Here is a 16,849-nt window from a genome sequence, read left to right as displayed (position 1 = left end):
AGGGGACCTACAGGTTACACAGCTTCCTAGAGGCAGAGGACAGTGGACCGTTGCCACAAGTCACACCCCACTTTCCTTCCTGACCCTGTTCTACAGCACAGTAGCTGCTGACACACACTCCGCCAAATGGGCCTCCGTGAGAGGTGGGCACTGTTTCCCAGCTGGTAGGTTCTGCCAGGAGTTGGATCTCTTCACCTCTGGGACAGACACTCACTGACCCATGACACTGTCAGCTCCCTTTGCTGCTCCAGCAGCAGCAGGGGACATGAAAAAGAGTATATTCTGCAACCGATGTTTGCATCAAGAATGCTTTATTTATGCTCAAGTGTGAGCAAGCAAGCATTCCCAACACAATGGAGAGATTTATACGGTTATCTACAAAATTTCTGTATCCACTATAAACGTTGCATGTCTGTAAGCCTGAAGAGGAAAGGAATGTCACGATGCAGCCGTGCCTCCTGGGTAGAGCCTGGGCATGGGGACCATGATTCACACTGGGCAGTCGTACACATGGATTTCCTGGTCGTCGCCAACAGACACAACCTTGGAGCCATTTCCGTTGTACTTGACTCCCCAGACCTGAAGATGAAAACGCAGCCCTGAAGCCTGTGTCCTGTGTGAGCAGTGCTGGGGAAGTGAACGCACTTGCTCTCGTCCTTCTGGACCTCAGATGTTTTCTCAGTGCTGGTAAGCATGTGGCCTGCTCTTCAACCCAGGTCACCTCGCCCCTCCTTCCCTGACACTGCCCACGAGCAAGGGCTGTGGCGAAAACGAGCGAGCCACCGAGGACTGCTGCCCCTGCCTCCAGGAACCTGTGGTCTGTCATTAAAGCCTGTGGAGCCTGCTTGGGTGCTACATGCATTGTGGGCCATGCTACGTAATTAATATCACAGCTCCTTCCCAGAAAAAACTGATGGGGCTGAGGGAATTCTGGGTGGCCAGCCCTGTTAGCACTGCAATGAAAACACATTATGGCCTCACTTCTACACTGAAACAACCACACTGGCCACAGTGCACAGCCAGGACTGTTCCAGGCAGGACTGCACCACTAAGATTCACCCCTCAGTTCTTCTGCTAACTTTAGGATTACACAGAAGGGCCTGGTGGGGTGGTGTGGTAGGTAACACTGCTGCCTGTAACAATCCCAAATGCATGCTGGTTTGAGTCCTGGCTGCTCCACTTCTGATCCAGCTTCCTGCTTGTAGTCTGGGAAAGCTGGAGGATGGCTCAAGGCCTTGGACCCTGCACCCATGTTTGAGACCTGGAGGAGGTTCCTGGCTCCAGACCAGCCCAGTTCTAGCCATTATGGCCATTTGGGGAGTGAACCAATGGATGGAAAACTATCTCCCTCTCTACCTTTCAAATCTTAAATATATATAATAAATGGGAGATAGTATGAAGTATGAATAAGATTGCATTCTAAAGAGAAGTTGCATTCTAAAGAGAAATCTAGAAGGATCATTTAGAAACACAAGGCCACTCCCTCTGAAGGTGGACAAAGGTCAGCAGGGCCAAGGCTGCCAACCTAATCAAGCTCCAGCACCTGCGAGGGTGGCCGGCCACAGCAGAGCACCCCTGAGGAGGCCCCCAAGGGCTGGCACCTGCAGCAGCAGCGTCCCTGGAAGACACTTCAAGGCTGTGGCCTTGAGGGCCACCATGTCACTAAGGGCACATCCCAGCCACCACGTGAGCACACAGCAGCAGACAGAACAGTCCTCGGGGTCTGCTGGGTGGGACAAAGGGAAGCTGCTGGCATCAAGGCTGAGTGTGCCAGCTGTCCAAAGAGAAAGGAATTCAGTGGTGCTGGTGTCGTACCTGGTCCTGGTGATCAAAGAAGGTGTGGACACAAGTCCTCGTCCCCACGTCCCACACCTTCACGCTCTTGTCGGATGAGCTGGGGAATGAAGGGAATGTGTGTGTGAGGATGCCACTGCACACAGTAGTGAGGGGGAACTGTGACCCCAAGTCCCACAGGCTCACCCCAACCTGCACTCCTCTGTTTTCACAAGGGCCCTGCTGAGGCACACAGCCCTGCCAGGCATGGCTAGGGGCTTTCCCTGCTTCCAGGACAGCCACCTGCCTGACCTGACACTGCCTACCATGCCCTGCCCTGCAGACTCCCCAGACTCACTCACCTGGTGGAAGCCCCAGCGCAGTGGGAAACTACTGCCTAACACTTCTTCTCTTTTTTAAATTATTTATTTGAAAGGCAGAGCAAGAGAGAAGGAAACAAAGATGTTTGATCCACTGGTTCACTCCCCCAATGACCACAACAGCCAGGCCTGAACCAGATTAACACCACATGGGCTGCAGGAATCCAGGCACTTGGGCCATCTTCCATTGCCTTCCCAGGCACAACAGCAGGGGCTGGATCTGAAGTGAAGCAGTCAGGACTTGAACTGATGCTGATTTAAGATGCTGGGGTTACACATAGCAGCTTAATCTGGTTCCTGAGCAATACCATAAGTGGTATTCTTCCTGTTTTCTAAATGTCATGATCTCCCTAGACCTGAGTAACAATGAACACCAGGGCTACTGGTGTGAGCGATGTGGTGAAGTGGGTTAAGCTACCGTTACAATACCCACATTGCATATCAGAGGACCTGGTGTCAGGGCCCACATCTGCTGCTGATGCAGCTCCCTGCTAATGTGCTTGGGAGGCACAAATGGTGGCTCATGTGTTTCAGCTCTTGCACGCACACAGGAGACCCTCATGGAGTTTCTGGCTCCTGGTTTCAGCCTGGCCCTGCCCTGCTGCTGTGGGCAATTGGGCAGTGAGCCAGTGAATGGAGATCTCAACCCTGTCTCTCCTGCCCTCTCTGTTGCTTTGCCTTTCAAATAAATACAATTTTTAAAACTGTGGGGTCATCCACATGCAGAGTATTTTACAAAGAGATGTGTGTACTGTTGTTGGGACCTGGGTACATCTTAGCATATTTGTAGGTAGGAGAAACAGAGTTTGTTCAAAAGAACTAGCCTGTTCCACTCATGGTAACTGACCAGAGTGCTGTGGCTGTGACGACAAAGGCTGCCTGGGTTTCAAGAGGATCCACAGCTCTGGAAGTGCAGGGCACCTGAAGAAGAAATAGTTGAGCCCCTCACATACCTGGAAACAAAGTGAGTGTCGTCAGGACAGAAGGCGACGTTCAGCACCCACGAGGCGTGGCCGCTCAGTGTGCCGGCCAGGCTGGCATGCTGTCTGAAACGGGAGAGACGCCCACCAAGGGGGACATGAGCGTGCGCAACCCAGTCCCCACGTGCACTGCTGGCCACCTGCACAACAGGACCTGCCGGCCGTCCTCCTGACACATCACCACATCCAAAGTGCCCTCCCAATGCAGGGGTGTGTGCCTGACAGGGACCAAGCTTCCTGCAGTGCCAGCCTGGGTCTTGCTGATGCTGCCCAGAGGCAAGCCCAGGCAAAGTTGAGCTCACCTGCCCCAGAGCCACTGAGGTGGGGATAGAGGCAGCAGCGGGAAAGTGGGGGATACATCCTATGAGGCCAGCACCATCAGCCCTGGGGCCACTGCCTGGCATCAAGATATCCCTGACAGCACACCTGGCCTGGACAGGTCCCACAGCCACAGCGAGCGGGAGTACAGCCCTGGGGCCTAGCTGAGGCCAGCGGTTCTGCCTGTGAAGAGCCTCAATGAGAGGCCAAGAGTGGGAGGGAGAGCAGCAGTGCACATCTTCCACTGGGCCCTCCTCACATAGGGGGCCAGCTCACTGGCTGCTGGGAGAAGCAAGAACACAGTGGCAGTAAAGTCAGGGACTGAAGCCAAATGTGTAGGAACTTGCTCCTCTACAAGCATGCAGGCACAACCCAGAGACGCTGCCCTTCGGGCCCAGCGCCCTCCTCAGCTCTCACTGCAAAAGCCCTGGGTCTAACCTCCTGCCAACTGGACAGTGTCCTGCCTGTGGCAGTCAGGGTGGGGACATGCAAGGGGGAAATGAGGGCTGGAGAAGTGGGAGCCCCCCAACCCCACCCCACAGGGCACCACAGTGCCGTCATCGGGGGCACAGGGCCAAAGAGACAGATGCTGGCAGGGGCAGCTGACCACTGCATAGGCATCGCTGTATCTGGGATCCATCCTAGGATATTCCTCAGCACCAAATGCAGTGGGTACAGACAGCAAGAATAGGAAGGGGCTGCACAGAGTTTAGGGAGACTGTGACCCCACCCAATGCCACTTACACATCATAGATCTTGATGTAGCCATCATCTGAGGCAGTGACGAGCAGTTGCGAGTCGGGAGAAAAGGTTAAGGAGCGGATGGGCATGGCATGGCCTGGAAGGGAGAGGCCCCTGTTAGCTGTCATCTCTTCGAACAACTCCCAGCCAGACTGCTTCCTGGGGTCCCAAGTCGCTGAGCTGGGCCTGCTAGGTCTTCAGGAAGAAAAGGAGGTGCATGGACTGGGCCCTTCCTCCTAAAGCTCTTTCTAGAAACTGCAGCTCTCTCAGTCCCCTTCCTGGGGCTAACAGGCTCCACAGAGACCACCTTCAGAGAGTCTGTTGCTCCTGCAGCCACTGTGGGAAGCTGTATGGCTTCGGACGGAGGAGGCCAAGCAAAATATGCTGTTCCCACCAAATATTCTGGTGGGCACGGGGTAACAGCCAGCTGGCTGAAATTCAGAACAGGAGGACCCAAGACAGCCCCTTCTCCCTAGGCCTGAGGTTCCCCGGAATGGCAAGGGGAACAACACAGCTGCTTTCAAGTTCTTGGCAAAGAGGATGGTTTTCCGGCCACAAGTTCTTCTGAAGCAAAAATGACAGAATCAGATACACCCTGGCGGCTGAGAAATGGTAGCATATCACTTAAGAACGAGCAATTCACGAAGTCATTTGACACTGTTAGAACAACTCATGTACCACGCAGTGCAGTGACAAAACCACCACGTGGGGGGCCTCGCAGGCTTCTGGCTGAGGCTGCCGACAAGCCATGAAATCTCAGGCCATGTGACGGCACCGAGCCAGAGCACACACTCCCGTCCCTGGGCAGCCCAGGCTGCAATACCTTCCAGCGTGTGCAGCAGTTTCCCGGTTGCGATATCAAAAATATTGATGATGCCGTCTATGGCCCCGCTGGCCAGGTACTTCCCATCGGGACTCTATGAGAGAACATGGGGACATGCTGAAATGTCCCGTGTAGCTAAGCTTTCCCCAGCAGACCCGGGGAGTTTCCTGTGGGTGGCAGGCCCAGGTGGCTGGTGGGGGGACAGCTGCTGCCCAACGAGCCCCCTGTGGGGGTTTGTCTGGGTCGACAGCTGACCAGGCAGCAGGGTTTTCTTACATATGCAATACTGAGAATGAACTTTCCTCTTGTGTCCAGAGAATATTCTTTTTTCCCACTTTCCACACCAAAAATGTTCACTTTCCCCACGTGCGTTCCAGTAGCCAGATACTGGGAATCAGGAGAGAAGGCCAAAGTCCAGGCATCCACTGCACAGAGAAAAGAAGGGAAAAAACATGGTAAGATCTCACCTGACACAAAAACAAAAGTTTTACTAAAATGTGCATTGTTTTTAAATCGCAGGAGTGATGTCTTGATATAAAAAACTGTGTGGTGAAGATGTTAGCTTCTCACTAGCTTTAGATTTAGCATAAGTATAGTTTCAATCCTGTTAAATTTATAACAGAAACAGGACAATGGCTGGCAAGAAGAATACAGACACCAGGGTCAGCATGTAGCTCAGCAGGTAAAGCCAATGCCTGCATACGTCATTATTATCATCATTACATGAGATCTACTTCAGCTGTGACCAATTAACCGACAAGCCCTGCAAATAACTTATCCACATGTCAGGGAGCTGCTTTACATGAATATTTATTTATATTTATATATTTATTTATTTTAAGAATTCATTTATTCTGAGCCTGGTGCAGTAACTTAGTGGTTAAAGTCCTTGCCTTCCACACGCCCGGGATCCCATATGGGTACCAGTTAATGTCCTGGCTGCTCCGCTTCCCATCCAGCTCCCCGCCTGTGGCCTGGGAAAGCAGCCAAGGACAGCCCAAAGCTTTGGGACCCTGCACCCACATGGGAGACCAGAAGAAGCTCCTGGCTCCTGGCTTTAGATAGACTCAGCCCCAGCCATTGAGACCACTTGGGGAGCAAACCAGTGGATGGAAGATCTTTTTCTCTGTCTCTCCTTCTCTCTGTAAATCTGACTTTCCAAAAAAAAAATCTTTAAAAAAATTTTTATTTATCTAATTGACAGAATTACAGAGAAGGAATGACAGAAAGAGAGATGATTTGCATGTACTGGTTTACTCCCCAGAGCCTAACTAGTCCAAAGCCAGGAGCTCTTTTGGGTGTCCCACGCAGGTGCAGGGTCCCAAGGCCTTGGACCATCCTTGACCATTTTCCCAGGCCACAAGCAGGGAAGTGGATGGGAAGTGGAACAGCTGGGACATGAACCAGCGCCCATATGGGATCCAATGCATGAAAGTGGAAGATGAGCTTGCTGAGCCACGGAAGCAGTCCCAAGAGCTGCTTTTTAGTATTTATACTTATCCCCAAATGACAGGAGCATTTATGCTAACAGGAATATTTTTTGTCATAATTATTCATTTACAGAATCAGTTTTTGTTCCTTGAATTTTAAAAAAAGCACTTACAAATCATTTTTACATTTCTTTACTGTTTGACAATGCAGAACATTTAATACCAAATGTTTGTATGCTGAAAATAGGAAGAACAAATTTTATCAATTAAGTTGCACTCTATGATTTTATTTAAAATGTGCATGATAAATACATTTTTTTTTTTTAATTTCAGAGGCAGAGAGAGAGAAAGACAGAGACAGGGCTTCGATCTACTGGTTCATTCCACAAATGTCCACAGCAGCTGCAAGTGGGCTGGGCTGAAGCCAGGAACTAGAACTCGACCCAGGTCCCCCATGACCTGCCACTTTCCACGGTCTGCATTAGCAGGAAGCTGAAACTGGGAGCTGGAGCCAAGACCTGAACCCAAGCACTCTGCTCAAGTATACAGACATCTCTGCCGGCCGTACCACGCAGCGGGCGGTCTGAGTCCCGAGTTTACAAAGAGGCACTGCCTGGCTTCGCCCTGGCTCACAGAGGCTCTCCCGCCACGCCACTGCTCCTCAGGTTCAGTTGTTGAGAGGTGCCAACCTGATCAGGATCCAGGGCACGGTCTCCCTCAGCTTCAGGCTCAAGGACATCAGTCTTCTGTTCGTCCAATTCTCACCCTCCCTGCGTTTCCAAGTCTGGTGTAAGCTAAGGGTCATTTCACCACTTTGACTGGACCCGGAATCCTCAAAAGGACTCGTGTGTCAAGGGAATGCAGGGGGCTGCAGCATCTACACAAAGACACACGTCACTGGGTCGGGGCGGCCACAGGGCTGCTGTCTCCTCTTGTCTCATGAAGACACCCTTTGCCACACAGAGCTTGTGCAGGGTAGCATGGGGCCAGGTCCCCCAGGAGCCATCAGCAGGACAGGACACAGGAGACAACCATGAGTCACCAGAAAGTCAGTTGGCATGCTTTTCCAAACAATCAGGCCAACACTCGGAAAATTAGGGCTCAGTGCACCCAAAACAGGGCCTGGGAGGATGTATTCTTAAATACATATATATATATAAAAGCCTCCAAGGAGGGAGTCACAGATGAAGCCCTGAGACAGAGCCGCATGCTCCGCCCTGACCCAGCCCATGGACGCTGTTCACACCCAATCAGCCCAGGCATCATTTCCCAAGGCTGATGGACAGTATTAGGTCACCCCACAGCACTTAACAATGCAGTTGTTTCTGACAAAGTGCCCTGTCCCATTGATATTGAAAGTCTGGAACAGCCAGGGAAAAGGCCAACTAGCCTATAATCGCTCATCATGTACTTACTGGTCAGGCTCCCTATTTGCTTCTCCTGGACTTCATTAGGTAGGATGTAGAGTTAACTTCTCCCTCATCACTAGGTTGTTGGACATTTTCCTGCTCACCTGCCTAAAACTTTTCTATTTTTCAATTGTTAAAACTCAAAGTTCTGTAAAACTGTGTTTAATCACTGTATACTGCAAAGTTTTTTAAGATTCTCCCCAGGAGCCCAGCGGCGTGGCCTAGCAACTAGTGTCCTCACCTTGAACGCGCCGGGATCCCATATGGGTGATGGTTCTAATCCCGGCAGCCCCACTTCCCATCCAGCTCCCTGCCTGTGGCCTGGGAAAGCAATCGAGGCTGGCCCAAAGCTTTGGGATCCTGCACCTGCGTGGGAGACCTGGAAGAAATTTCTGGCTCCTGGCCTCAGATAAACTCAGCTCCAGCCATTGCAGCCACTTGGGGAGTGAACCATAAGATGGAAGACCTTCCTCTCTGTCTCTCCTCCTCTTTGTATATCTGCCTTTCCAAAAAAAATAAATAAGATTTTTAAAAATGTAAAAGTGTTAACCTTAAAAATTCTTTTAAAATATTTTAATTAATTAATTATTTTTAAAAGTTTTTTGTCCCTCACACCCCCGAGATCGGGAATCTGAACTTGTGCTTGGCAGTGAGGAGCAGGGCAGCATCTCAGAGGAGGCCATGTCCCTGTTCCAGCTCTTGTGAGCGGTGACCACACAATCAGAGAGGCAAAGCGGGGCAGGCGCTTACAGTGCCACTTGGGGTGCTCACACCAGAGTGCCCCTGACTTCAGTTTCGGCTCCAACTAATGCATACACCTGGGAGGCAGCATTCAACGGCTCAGCTGACTGGGTCCCAACCATCCCCGTGAGGGACCTGGATGGATGGCCCAGCTTCTGGCATTGCTCTGGCCCACCCCCACTACTGTGGCCATTTGGGGAGAATCTCTAATAATAAAACACAAACACAAAAAGGAATATGACCAGTGTTGTGGTGCGTAGTGGATAAAAGGTGCTGTCTATGATGCTGGCATCCCGTATGGGCACTGCTTCATGTCCTGGCTGCTCCGCTCCTGATTCATGTCCCTGCTCATGTGCCTGGGAGGATAGCAGAGGACGGTCCCTACACCCACAGGGGAGACCCAGATGGAGTTCCAGGCTCCTGGCTTTGGTGTGGCCCAGTCCTGGCTGTTGTGGCCACCTGGAGAATCAGCAGATGCAAGATTCTCTCCCTTTCTCCCTCTTCCTCTCTCTCTGAATTTCTGACTTTCAAATAAATAAATAAATCTTAAAAAGAAAAAGATCTTGACAACTGGAGACTTGTATCATCCAAATACAGGTTTACAATCCCAAACTGGCAGTTCTGAAATGCTAAAACCCTCGAGGGCTTGGTGTAATGGCTCAATTGACTAATCCTCCCCCTTCACCCACCAGGATCCCATATAAGCACCAATTTGCATCCCAGTTGCTCCACTTCTCTTCCAGCTCCCTTCCAGTGGACTGGAAAAGCAGTTGAGTTGGGACCCTGCACCTGCATGGGAGACCCAGAAGCTCCTAGCATCTGGATGCAGACTGGCTCAGTTCCGGCCATTGCAACCACTTGGGGAATGAATCAGTGGACAGAAGATCTTTCTCTATAAATCTCTTTCTCTGTAAATCTCCCTTTCCAACAAGAATAAACAATAAACTACAATGCCTAAGGTTAATACCAATTTCCTTTTTGCAGCAGAACTGGATCTGAAGTGCCAGAAGGCTATTAATAGCCTGCGCTTACCTCAGTGCTGTAAAGGAGCATGTCCCTGTGCCAGCGCAGATGCCAATATGTGAGCCCAGCACTGTGCCCAGCCCTGAAGGTGGAGACACCTACATCATACACCCGCAGCAACCCACTCCAACTCCTCAGGTTTTTGGAAAAGGGACCAAGAATCTCTTTTATGGCCCCTAAAAGTAAAACTCTTACCAGGTCCCGCGTCTATAGACTTGATCTGTTTGCCATTTTCTAGGTCCCAGAGCCGGATATGAGCATCGAGGGAACTGGACGCAGCGATGGGCAGCGTATGGCTGATGTCCACGGACACCACGCCCAGCTGATGTCCCTCCAGGCTCCACTGCAGATCCAGTCGTTCGTCATTCCTTCAATGGGACAGGTGAACATTCATCACAAATGTCACTGACCCCGGCACTTGCCACTACAGGTCCCTGTAAAACTGCTTTCCTACAGCGGTCTAAAAAACAGGGAACCGGAGAACTGAAGAGCCACAGAATGCTGGACGCAGCCAAGTTTCTACTTGTGATTTTCATTTCACTCTTGGACCACCAAAGCCGACAGACAGGGAGACAACTGAGAAGAAACCACACCGCTGCTGTGTCCCCCCCCCACCACACACCACGGCTTCTTAGCCAAGCAAAGGCGATGCTTCCCTGGCTGCAACCTGAGAGCCCAGACCAGGGTCATCTTCCAAGGCCATGGGGCTGGGGAGGGTGGGAAAGCTGGCAGGGGTGGAGAGGTTTTGCCCATGCAGAGTCATTTTCCAAGGCTGCCTACAGTGAGGGAGCTGATAGGGGAAAGGGGTACTTACCATTTCCAGACCTTGACCAGGTCGTCCAGGGAACCTGTCACCACCGTCTCCGTATTTTCCTTCTTGTTTGTCCCCCAGGCAACCGACCAAATGGCATCATCGTGGGCTAGGATGGAAAGTGCTTTGCTGATCCAGTCACTGCCATCAACCACGAAGGTAACTGGGACAAAACACTGCCTCTGCGATATTCCAAGGACCCCGCATCTGCTTCCCTGCCCTATCCACAGGACTCACACTGGGTTGTGGGACACACAGGAAAGCCGCAGGTTCCCACATGGTCCCTGGCTCTGAGTCACACGGTCACCAGCTGGGCAGGCAGACACAGAGCAAGCCTATGAACTGCAAACCCCACATCCCTGCCCTTCTCGTGCTGTCTGACCTGTAGCAGACAGTGATGGAAATTGCTTGGCTAAAGTAGGGAAGACCAGCAAGGAACACTCATGCCTACCCCTCCCCCAAACCCTAAACTTGGTAAGAAATATATCCTGAGGATCCTTAGAAACCAGTAGGCATTCAAGTGGGAAAAGTACTGTGTCTGAAAATAAACATCCCAATGCAGCCTCCACACACGGGCTGCCTTTTGCACTGTCTTTATTGTGGTCAATGCACCAGTGAGGGCGTTAATCATCCTTGCACAGGTGTTACCACAACTAATCACAACAATGTGGAATGGTGCCATCCATATCACCAGGCTACAAACAACAATGTGTAGGCCTGAGGAAGCCCAGGAGCCCACGCAACATCACAAACTCCAGCCCCTACTAACGGAAGTCCACCTTCAGCCCCCATTAACAGGCCGTGTGGTGGAGGCCAGTAAGCTGGGTCTGCAGAACTGGTGTGAACACATAATCGCGTGTGCACGCGCACAATACACCAAGTGCACAGCAAGGGGTAGGGCTCTCCCCACACCTGGCAGCCATCCTCTAGGGCCGCCTTCCCAAGAAAGGAGAACAAAGGTGCAGAAACAGACAGCTACATATCAGTCAGTAGTCAGCATGTGGACTTGTCACTGAAGCTAGCTGGGAAGAATGCTTTGGCTTAAATGTCACACCATCTAGATGCCACTTCACCTAGTGGAAAGGTGTTACCAGATACTCCCCAAGTGGTGGGTTCTCCTTAACTCCAGCATTAGAAAAGACATGCAGGAGGGCATCCCCCACACAACGCTGCCCTCCTTGGAGTGAGCCGCAAACCACACTGACCTGCCTCCTGCTCCCTTTCCTGCCCTTGCCCTCCCAGGCACCTGGCCCTGACAGAGGCCCACCTCACTTTCATGAACTCTGTTTTCACAGGCGTGCAGCTCTTGGGCACGGCGGGGGGAAGCTGCTCCATACCATGGGGTCCTGATGTCAGGTCCATCTCCACCTCCACCCCGGTGCAGCAGGCTCAGTGTTTTCCTCTTTTGCCTGGGCAGCTGCTGCATCTTCCTCATTTGGGGGAGCCACGTGAGCCCAAAGCTCCCCCAGTTCACCCACTGACGCCTGCCTTTCCCACTTAGTTCTGGTCGTGTGTGTGTGCTTACATGTGTATGAGTCTCATTGTTTGTGGCTGCCTCTGCCACCTGGGAAGCACCTGGGAACTGCCCCGTGTGGTCAACAGGATAAAACCTTGCAGAAAGCAGGGACGAAGGCACAGTTGCTCAGGGGGTGAATTTGCTTGAGCCAACGGGCTACTCACCTTGCTCCTGTTTGAAGAGAATACTGTACTGGAAAAGAACAGAAGCCATGTCAGTCCTGGTCAGATTTCAGCCCAACACCCCCTTCCCAGCAGGTACAGTCCCCAGTGTTAGCCACTTCCTCTGCTATCACCCCGACTGCCCTCAGGCTCCTGGACTGAGAACAGTCAGACCAGAGAAAAATTAATTGGGAAACAAAGGGAGACTCTCCCTTCTGCTCCCATCATCCCTGAGGCCACAGGGTGCTGACAGACTGTGCTTCCCTTCTCTGCTCTGGTCACTGGGAAGCTTATGGCCCAGCACGAGGCAGTGGAACTCTGTAGCTGTGCCAGCTAGCACAGTCCACTAGCTTTGCCCTTAATCCCATCTTAAAGAAACACTGCTCCAGCATTATCTCCTGTCCCGATCGCTGAGTGGGTTTTCTGTAGCTGTTCTCCTAAGCTTTCTCAGTCCTTCTCTAAACTGTGGCTTACGTCACCAGCACGCCCTAATCCATCACCAGCACTAACCCTAACCCATCACCAGTACACCCTAACCCATCACCAGCACTAACCCTAACCTGTCACCAGCACGCCCTAACCAATCACCAGCACTAACCCTAACCCGTCACCAGCACGCCCTAACCCGTCACCAGCACTAACCCTAACTCCGTCACCAGCACTCCCTGTCACCAGCACGCCCTAACCTGTCACCAGCACTAACCCTAACCCCGTCACCAGCACTCCCTGTCACCAGCACTAACCCTAACCCGTCACCAGCACTCCCTAGTTCTGGCTGAGTGACTAGCAGCCCAAGGCACCGGGCTCTTCAGGAACAGAGCAGAGAGGTGCTGGCTTTGCGACTGCACTAACCTAGACTGCCATCCGGCCATCAGGTGGCCACATCATTGGATGTACTTGTCTGCAACGCAGGCCTTACCTGGTTGGTCATCTCCTTTACAAGGACGCAGGGCTAGAGGCCGACAGCTCTGTGGAAACAACACCAGACCTTCAGTCAGGGCTGTGATCGTAACAGAGGAGTGACAGGGGATACCCGTTGGCCAAGAAAGAAAAGCAGCCCTGTGTTGATCACTAAGGATCACCTGCTGGGACTCCCTTCACCAGCCCTGCCAAGTGGCAGGATCTCTCCATTCTGAACTTCAGGATTCAAACAAGTCTTGGAGAATAGATTAAGAGGGTCTGGCAACCATAGTCTAATGGCTAAAGTCCTCGCCTAGCACGTGCTGGGATCCCAAATAGGTGCCAATCCTCGTCACTCCACTTCCCTTCTAGCTCCCAGCTTGTGGCCTGGAAAAGCAGTGAAGAACAGCCCAAAGCCCTGGAACCCTGTACCAACAGTAGAGACCCAGAAGAAGCTCCTGGCTCCTGACTTTGGATCAGCTTAGTTGAGGCCACTTGGATGCAAGATCTTTCTTTCTGTCTCTCCTTCTCTCTATAACTCCAACTTTCCAATTAAAAAACAAAAATAAATCTTACAAAAAAAAAAAAATTTAAGGGGCCGGCATTCCAGCTCAATGAGTTAAGCCTCCGCCTGCAGTGCTGGTGTCCTCATATCATACAGCCAACTCAAGTCCCATCTGCTTCCCATCCAGGTCCCTGCTAATGAGCCACGGAAAGCAGCAGAAGAAAGCCAAAGGAACCAGTGGATGGAAAAATCTCTCTCCCTCTCTCAAATAAACAATAAATTTAATGTGTCAGGCCACATTAAGCATTCTTAACATTTTGTGTATGCCACAGGCCCCTCCCCTAGGAGCCTTGCAGAGCCCGATTGCAGGAGGCGTTGAAGGGCAGAGAACACACAGCAGGATCAGGGTCACCAAGTCCAGTGGGCTCTCCTTAGTCAGGGCACACTTGTTTCATCAAGTGGTCCTGCTGTGAGGCACTGCTCCTCCCAGGAGGAAGGCTAAGCTCCTGACAGCCGCGAGTCAGGTGACCAAACATCTGCTAGAAGGTCACTAATCCCAAACTCAGACTTGTCCGGAGCAAACGGAATGTGCATCTTCTCCAGAGGACACACCGAGCCCTCCTGTGCTTAGGGGCATCTGACCTGGCTGCTTCACCGCATTAGCGGGGCTGCATTATCAAGTGCAATCACTCACAGATGGACAGACAGCTACAATGTGCCAAAACCACACTCCACAGAGACGATCCCTGCCCACGGCATGGGAGCTCAAACAGGAAGATGGGGTGTCGCCCACTCAGGTGACACCAGTTTCCCACCACCCTACACTTGTCACCAAGGACTGGACTTTAGGGCTACACATAAACTTTAGCAACTAGGGAAATTCACAAATATAAAACTCCCAAATGGCAAAGAATAAACAGGCTGTGGAAAAAATGATTTTACCAAAATATACACCATTCCTCTATTTTTACTGACACATTATACAAGATCAAGCAGCAAGCGCCTGGTGTAGTGGCTTAGTGGCTAAAGTCCTTGTCTTGAACGTGCTGGGATCCCACATGTGTATTGGTTCTAATGCCAGCAGCCCTGTTTCTCATCCAGCTCCCTGCTTGTGGCTTGGGAAAGCAGTCGAGGACAGCCCAAAGTCTTGGGATCCTGCACCACGTGGGAGACCCTGAAGAGGTTCCTGGTTCCCGGCTTCGGATTGGCTCAGTTCCAGCCATTGCAGTCATTTGGGGAGTGAATCATCGGACGGAAGATCTTCCTCTCTGTCTCTCCTCCTCTATGTATATCTGACTTCGTAATAAAATTAAATAAATCTTTAAAAAAAAAAAGAGAGAGAGAGAGAGAGAAGGGCTTGCAGAAAACCAATCCCCAAGGAACCACCACTGCCTTCCAAGTACTTGGCCGCCCAACTTCCTATCCAGTTTCCTGCTGATGCACCTGGGAAAACAGTGGAACATGGCCCAAAGTCTTGGACCCTGCACCCACGTGAGAGGCCTGGAGGAAGCTCCTGGCTTCAGCCCAGCTCAGCTCTGGTTGATGTGGCCGAATGAGCAGGAAACTAGCAGAGGGAAGAGTTCTGTCTTTCCCTTTCTGTAACTCTGCCTTTCAAATAACTAAGCAAATCTTAAGAGGATAAAAAAGCCTCACATAGAGGGAGTGTACGTTTGGGGAAGTATTAGGAGTCAAGTCATATTGTAAGTCCTTCACACAGATGAGCTCATTGAAGCACCTATTTATTTTTATTGGAAAGGCAGGTTTACAGAGAGAAGCAGAGACAGATCTTCCATCCACTGATTCCCAAAATGGCCCCTACACCTGCAGTCGAGGAGGCAAGCAGATCTAAAGCCAGGAGCTTCTTCTGGGTCTCCCATGCAGGTCAGGGTTCCAAAGCTTTGGGCCGTCCTTGACTGCTTTCCCAGGCCACAAGCAGGGAGCTGGAAGGGAAGTGGAGCAGCCAGGACCCAAACTGGCACCCACATGGGATCCTGGCACTTGCAGGCAGATTAGCCAGTTGAGCTATTGCTCCAGACCCAGCACCTGCTGTTCTTAAATCTGCATGGTAAACAGAGTGAGGCTGGGGCTCAGCACCATAGCATAATGGTTAAGGTCCTTGCCTTGAACACACCAGGATCCCATATAGGCTCCGGTTCTAATCCTGGCAGCTCCACTTCCCATCCAGCTCCCTGATGGTGGCCAGGGAAAGCAGCTGAGGATGGCCCAAGGCCTTGAGACCTTGTATCTGTATGGGACACCCGGAAAAAAAAATTTCTTGCCTCCTGGCTTTGGATCAGCGCAGCACCCGCGGTTGCGGCCACTTGGGGAGTGAATCATCGGACAGAAGATCTTCCTCTGTCTCTCCTCCTCTCTATGTATCTGCCTTTCCGATAAAACAAATCTTAAAAAAAAAAATGTTCAAAAAAGAGTGTGAGGCTGGCAAAGCCTTGCTGGTCTGACACTGGGAGGTGCACACAGCTGCAGTGTCAACCTATGTCACCTCTTGCAGCTCTCACCCCCTAACAGGGGACTGCAGAGCTGAGACCCTTCCGCCACTGGACTCTTGCCACTCCATCTCTTTAGGAACCATCTTCCTAAATTTTCTCAAGCAGAACTCGTTGTTCACGCCCTCCCCCCAACTCCAAAAAAAAAAAAAAGTCCACGTGCTGTACACTAACAGCACACAGCATCAGGCCACGCGAAGCGAGCGTGGCCCCCACCGTGCACAAGGTGAGCTTAGCTCTCCACCCAGGGAGCCCCACCTCGGGGCTGCCACCTCGGAGATGCGAGTGGAGGCGACAGACGCTCCGCCGCCCCCTACGCCCAGTGCCCTGAGGCAGCCAGCCCCCCCAGCCTCGCGGCCTGCTCGGAGGTTGCCCCGAGTCCACCCTGTCTCACCCACCCTGCGGCCCGGGCCGTCAGCGACCCCACAACCGTCCCTGCGAACCGCCACGGGGGCCTGCCACTCACCGCCGCGCTGACGCCAGGGAGACGCGACCGCGACGCGCAGAGATGTGCTCACGCGGAGGCGGGGCGTCAGAGAGGTGCTGGGTGGGCGGGGAGATGCTGGAAGCCCCGCCCCGTGACGTCGGCCGAGTAGGGGCGGGGTCTGGGAACGCAGTTGTGGGTGTCTGACCTGGGCGGGCGGGACCTGGACCTTCCTACACAGAAACTGACCCTGCCAGAGCCGGGACCTTGGTTCCTGAAGAACAGAAACCCTTCCACGTCAACTCAAGTTGTCTGACGTGGGATGTCAGTGTCCCAGCCGATGGCCCGCCTTCTGTCAGGTGTGGAATACAAAGAAACTTCTTGGAAAGACTCCCGCTTAAAAACAATGA

General features: G+C 52.1%; 1 protein-coding gene across 3 annotated transcripts; it reads right to left on the bottom strand.

The window, feature by feature from the left end:
- Positions 1–298: 298 nt before the first annotated feature.
- WDR61 (WD repeat domain 61) lies at positions 299–16,516 on the bottom strand. 3 transcript variants are annotated; one of them, XM_040969322.1, is made up of 11 exons: positions 16,482–16,516; positions 13,026–13,074; positions 12,110–12,137; positions 10,433–10,538; positions 9,814–9,986; positions 5,292–5,440; positions 5,016–5,109; positions 4,196–4,289; positions 3,107–3,199; positions 1,816–1,894; positions 299–579 (listed from the first exon to the last, which is right to left on the bottom strand). In XM_040969322.1, the coding sequence occupies exons 2-11, from the start codon at positions 13,035–13,037 to the stop codon at positions 490–492; spliced, it is 918 nt and encodes a 305-aa protein (XP_040825256.1). In that variant the 5' UTR covers positions 13,038–13,074; positions 16,482–16,516; the 3' UTR covers positions 299–489. The 3 variants fall into 3 exon arrangements, with proteins under 3 accessions (XP_040825256.1, XP_040825257.1, XP_040825258.1); XM_040969323.1 differs by lacking the exon at positions 16,482–16,516 and adding an exon at positions 16,414–16,432; XM_040969324.1 differs by lacking the exons at positions 9,814–9,986; positions 10,433–10,538; positions 16,482–16,516 and having other exon boundaries at positions 13,026–13,052.
- Positions 16,517–16,849: the final 333 nt, after the last annotated feature.

Source organism: Ochotona curzoniae, unplaced genomic scaffold (assembly GCF_017591425.1).
Source record: "Ochotona curzoniae isolate NIBS_2020 unplaced genomic scaffold, NIBS_Ocur_1.0 scaffold_4701, whole genome shotgun sequence".
Classification (NCBI taxonomy): domain Eukaryota; kingdom Metazoa; phylum Chordata; class Mammalia; order Lagomorpha; family Ochotonidae; genus Ochotona; species Ochotona curzoniae.
This window is presented reverse-complemented; position numbering and strand designations above follow the sequence as displayed.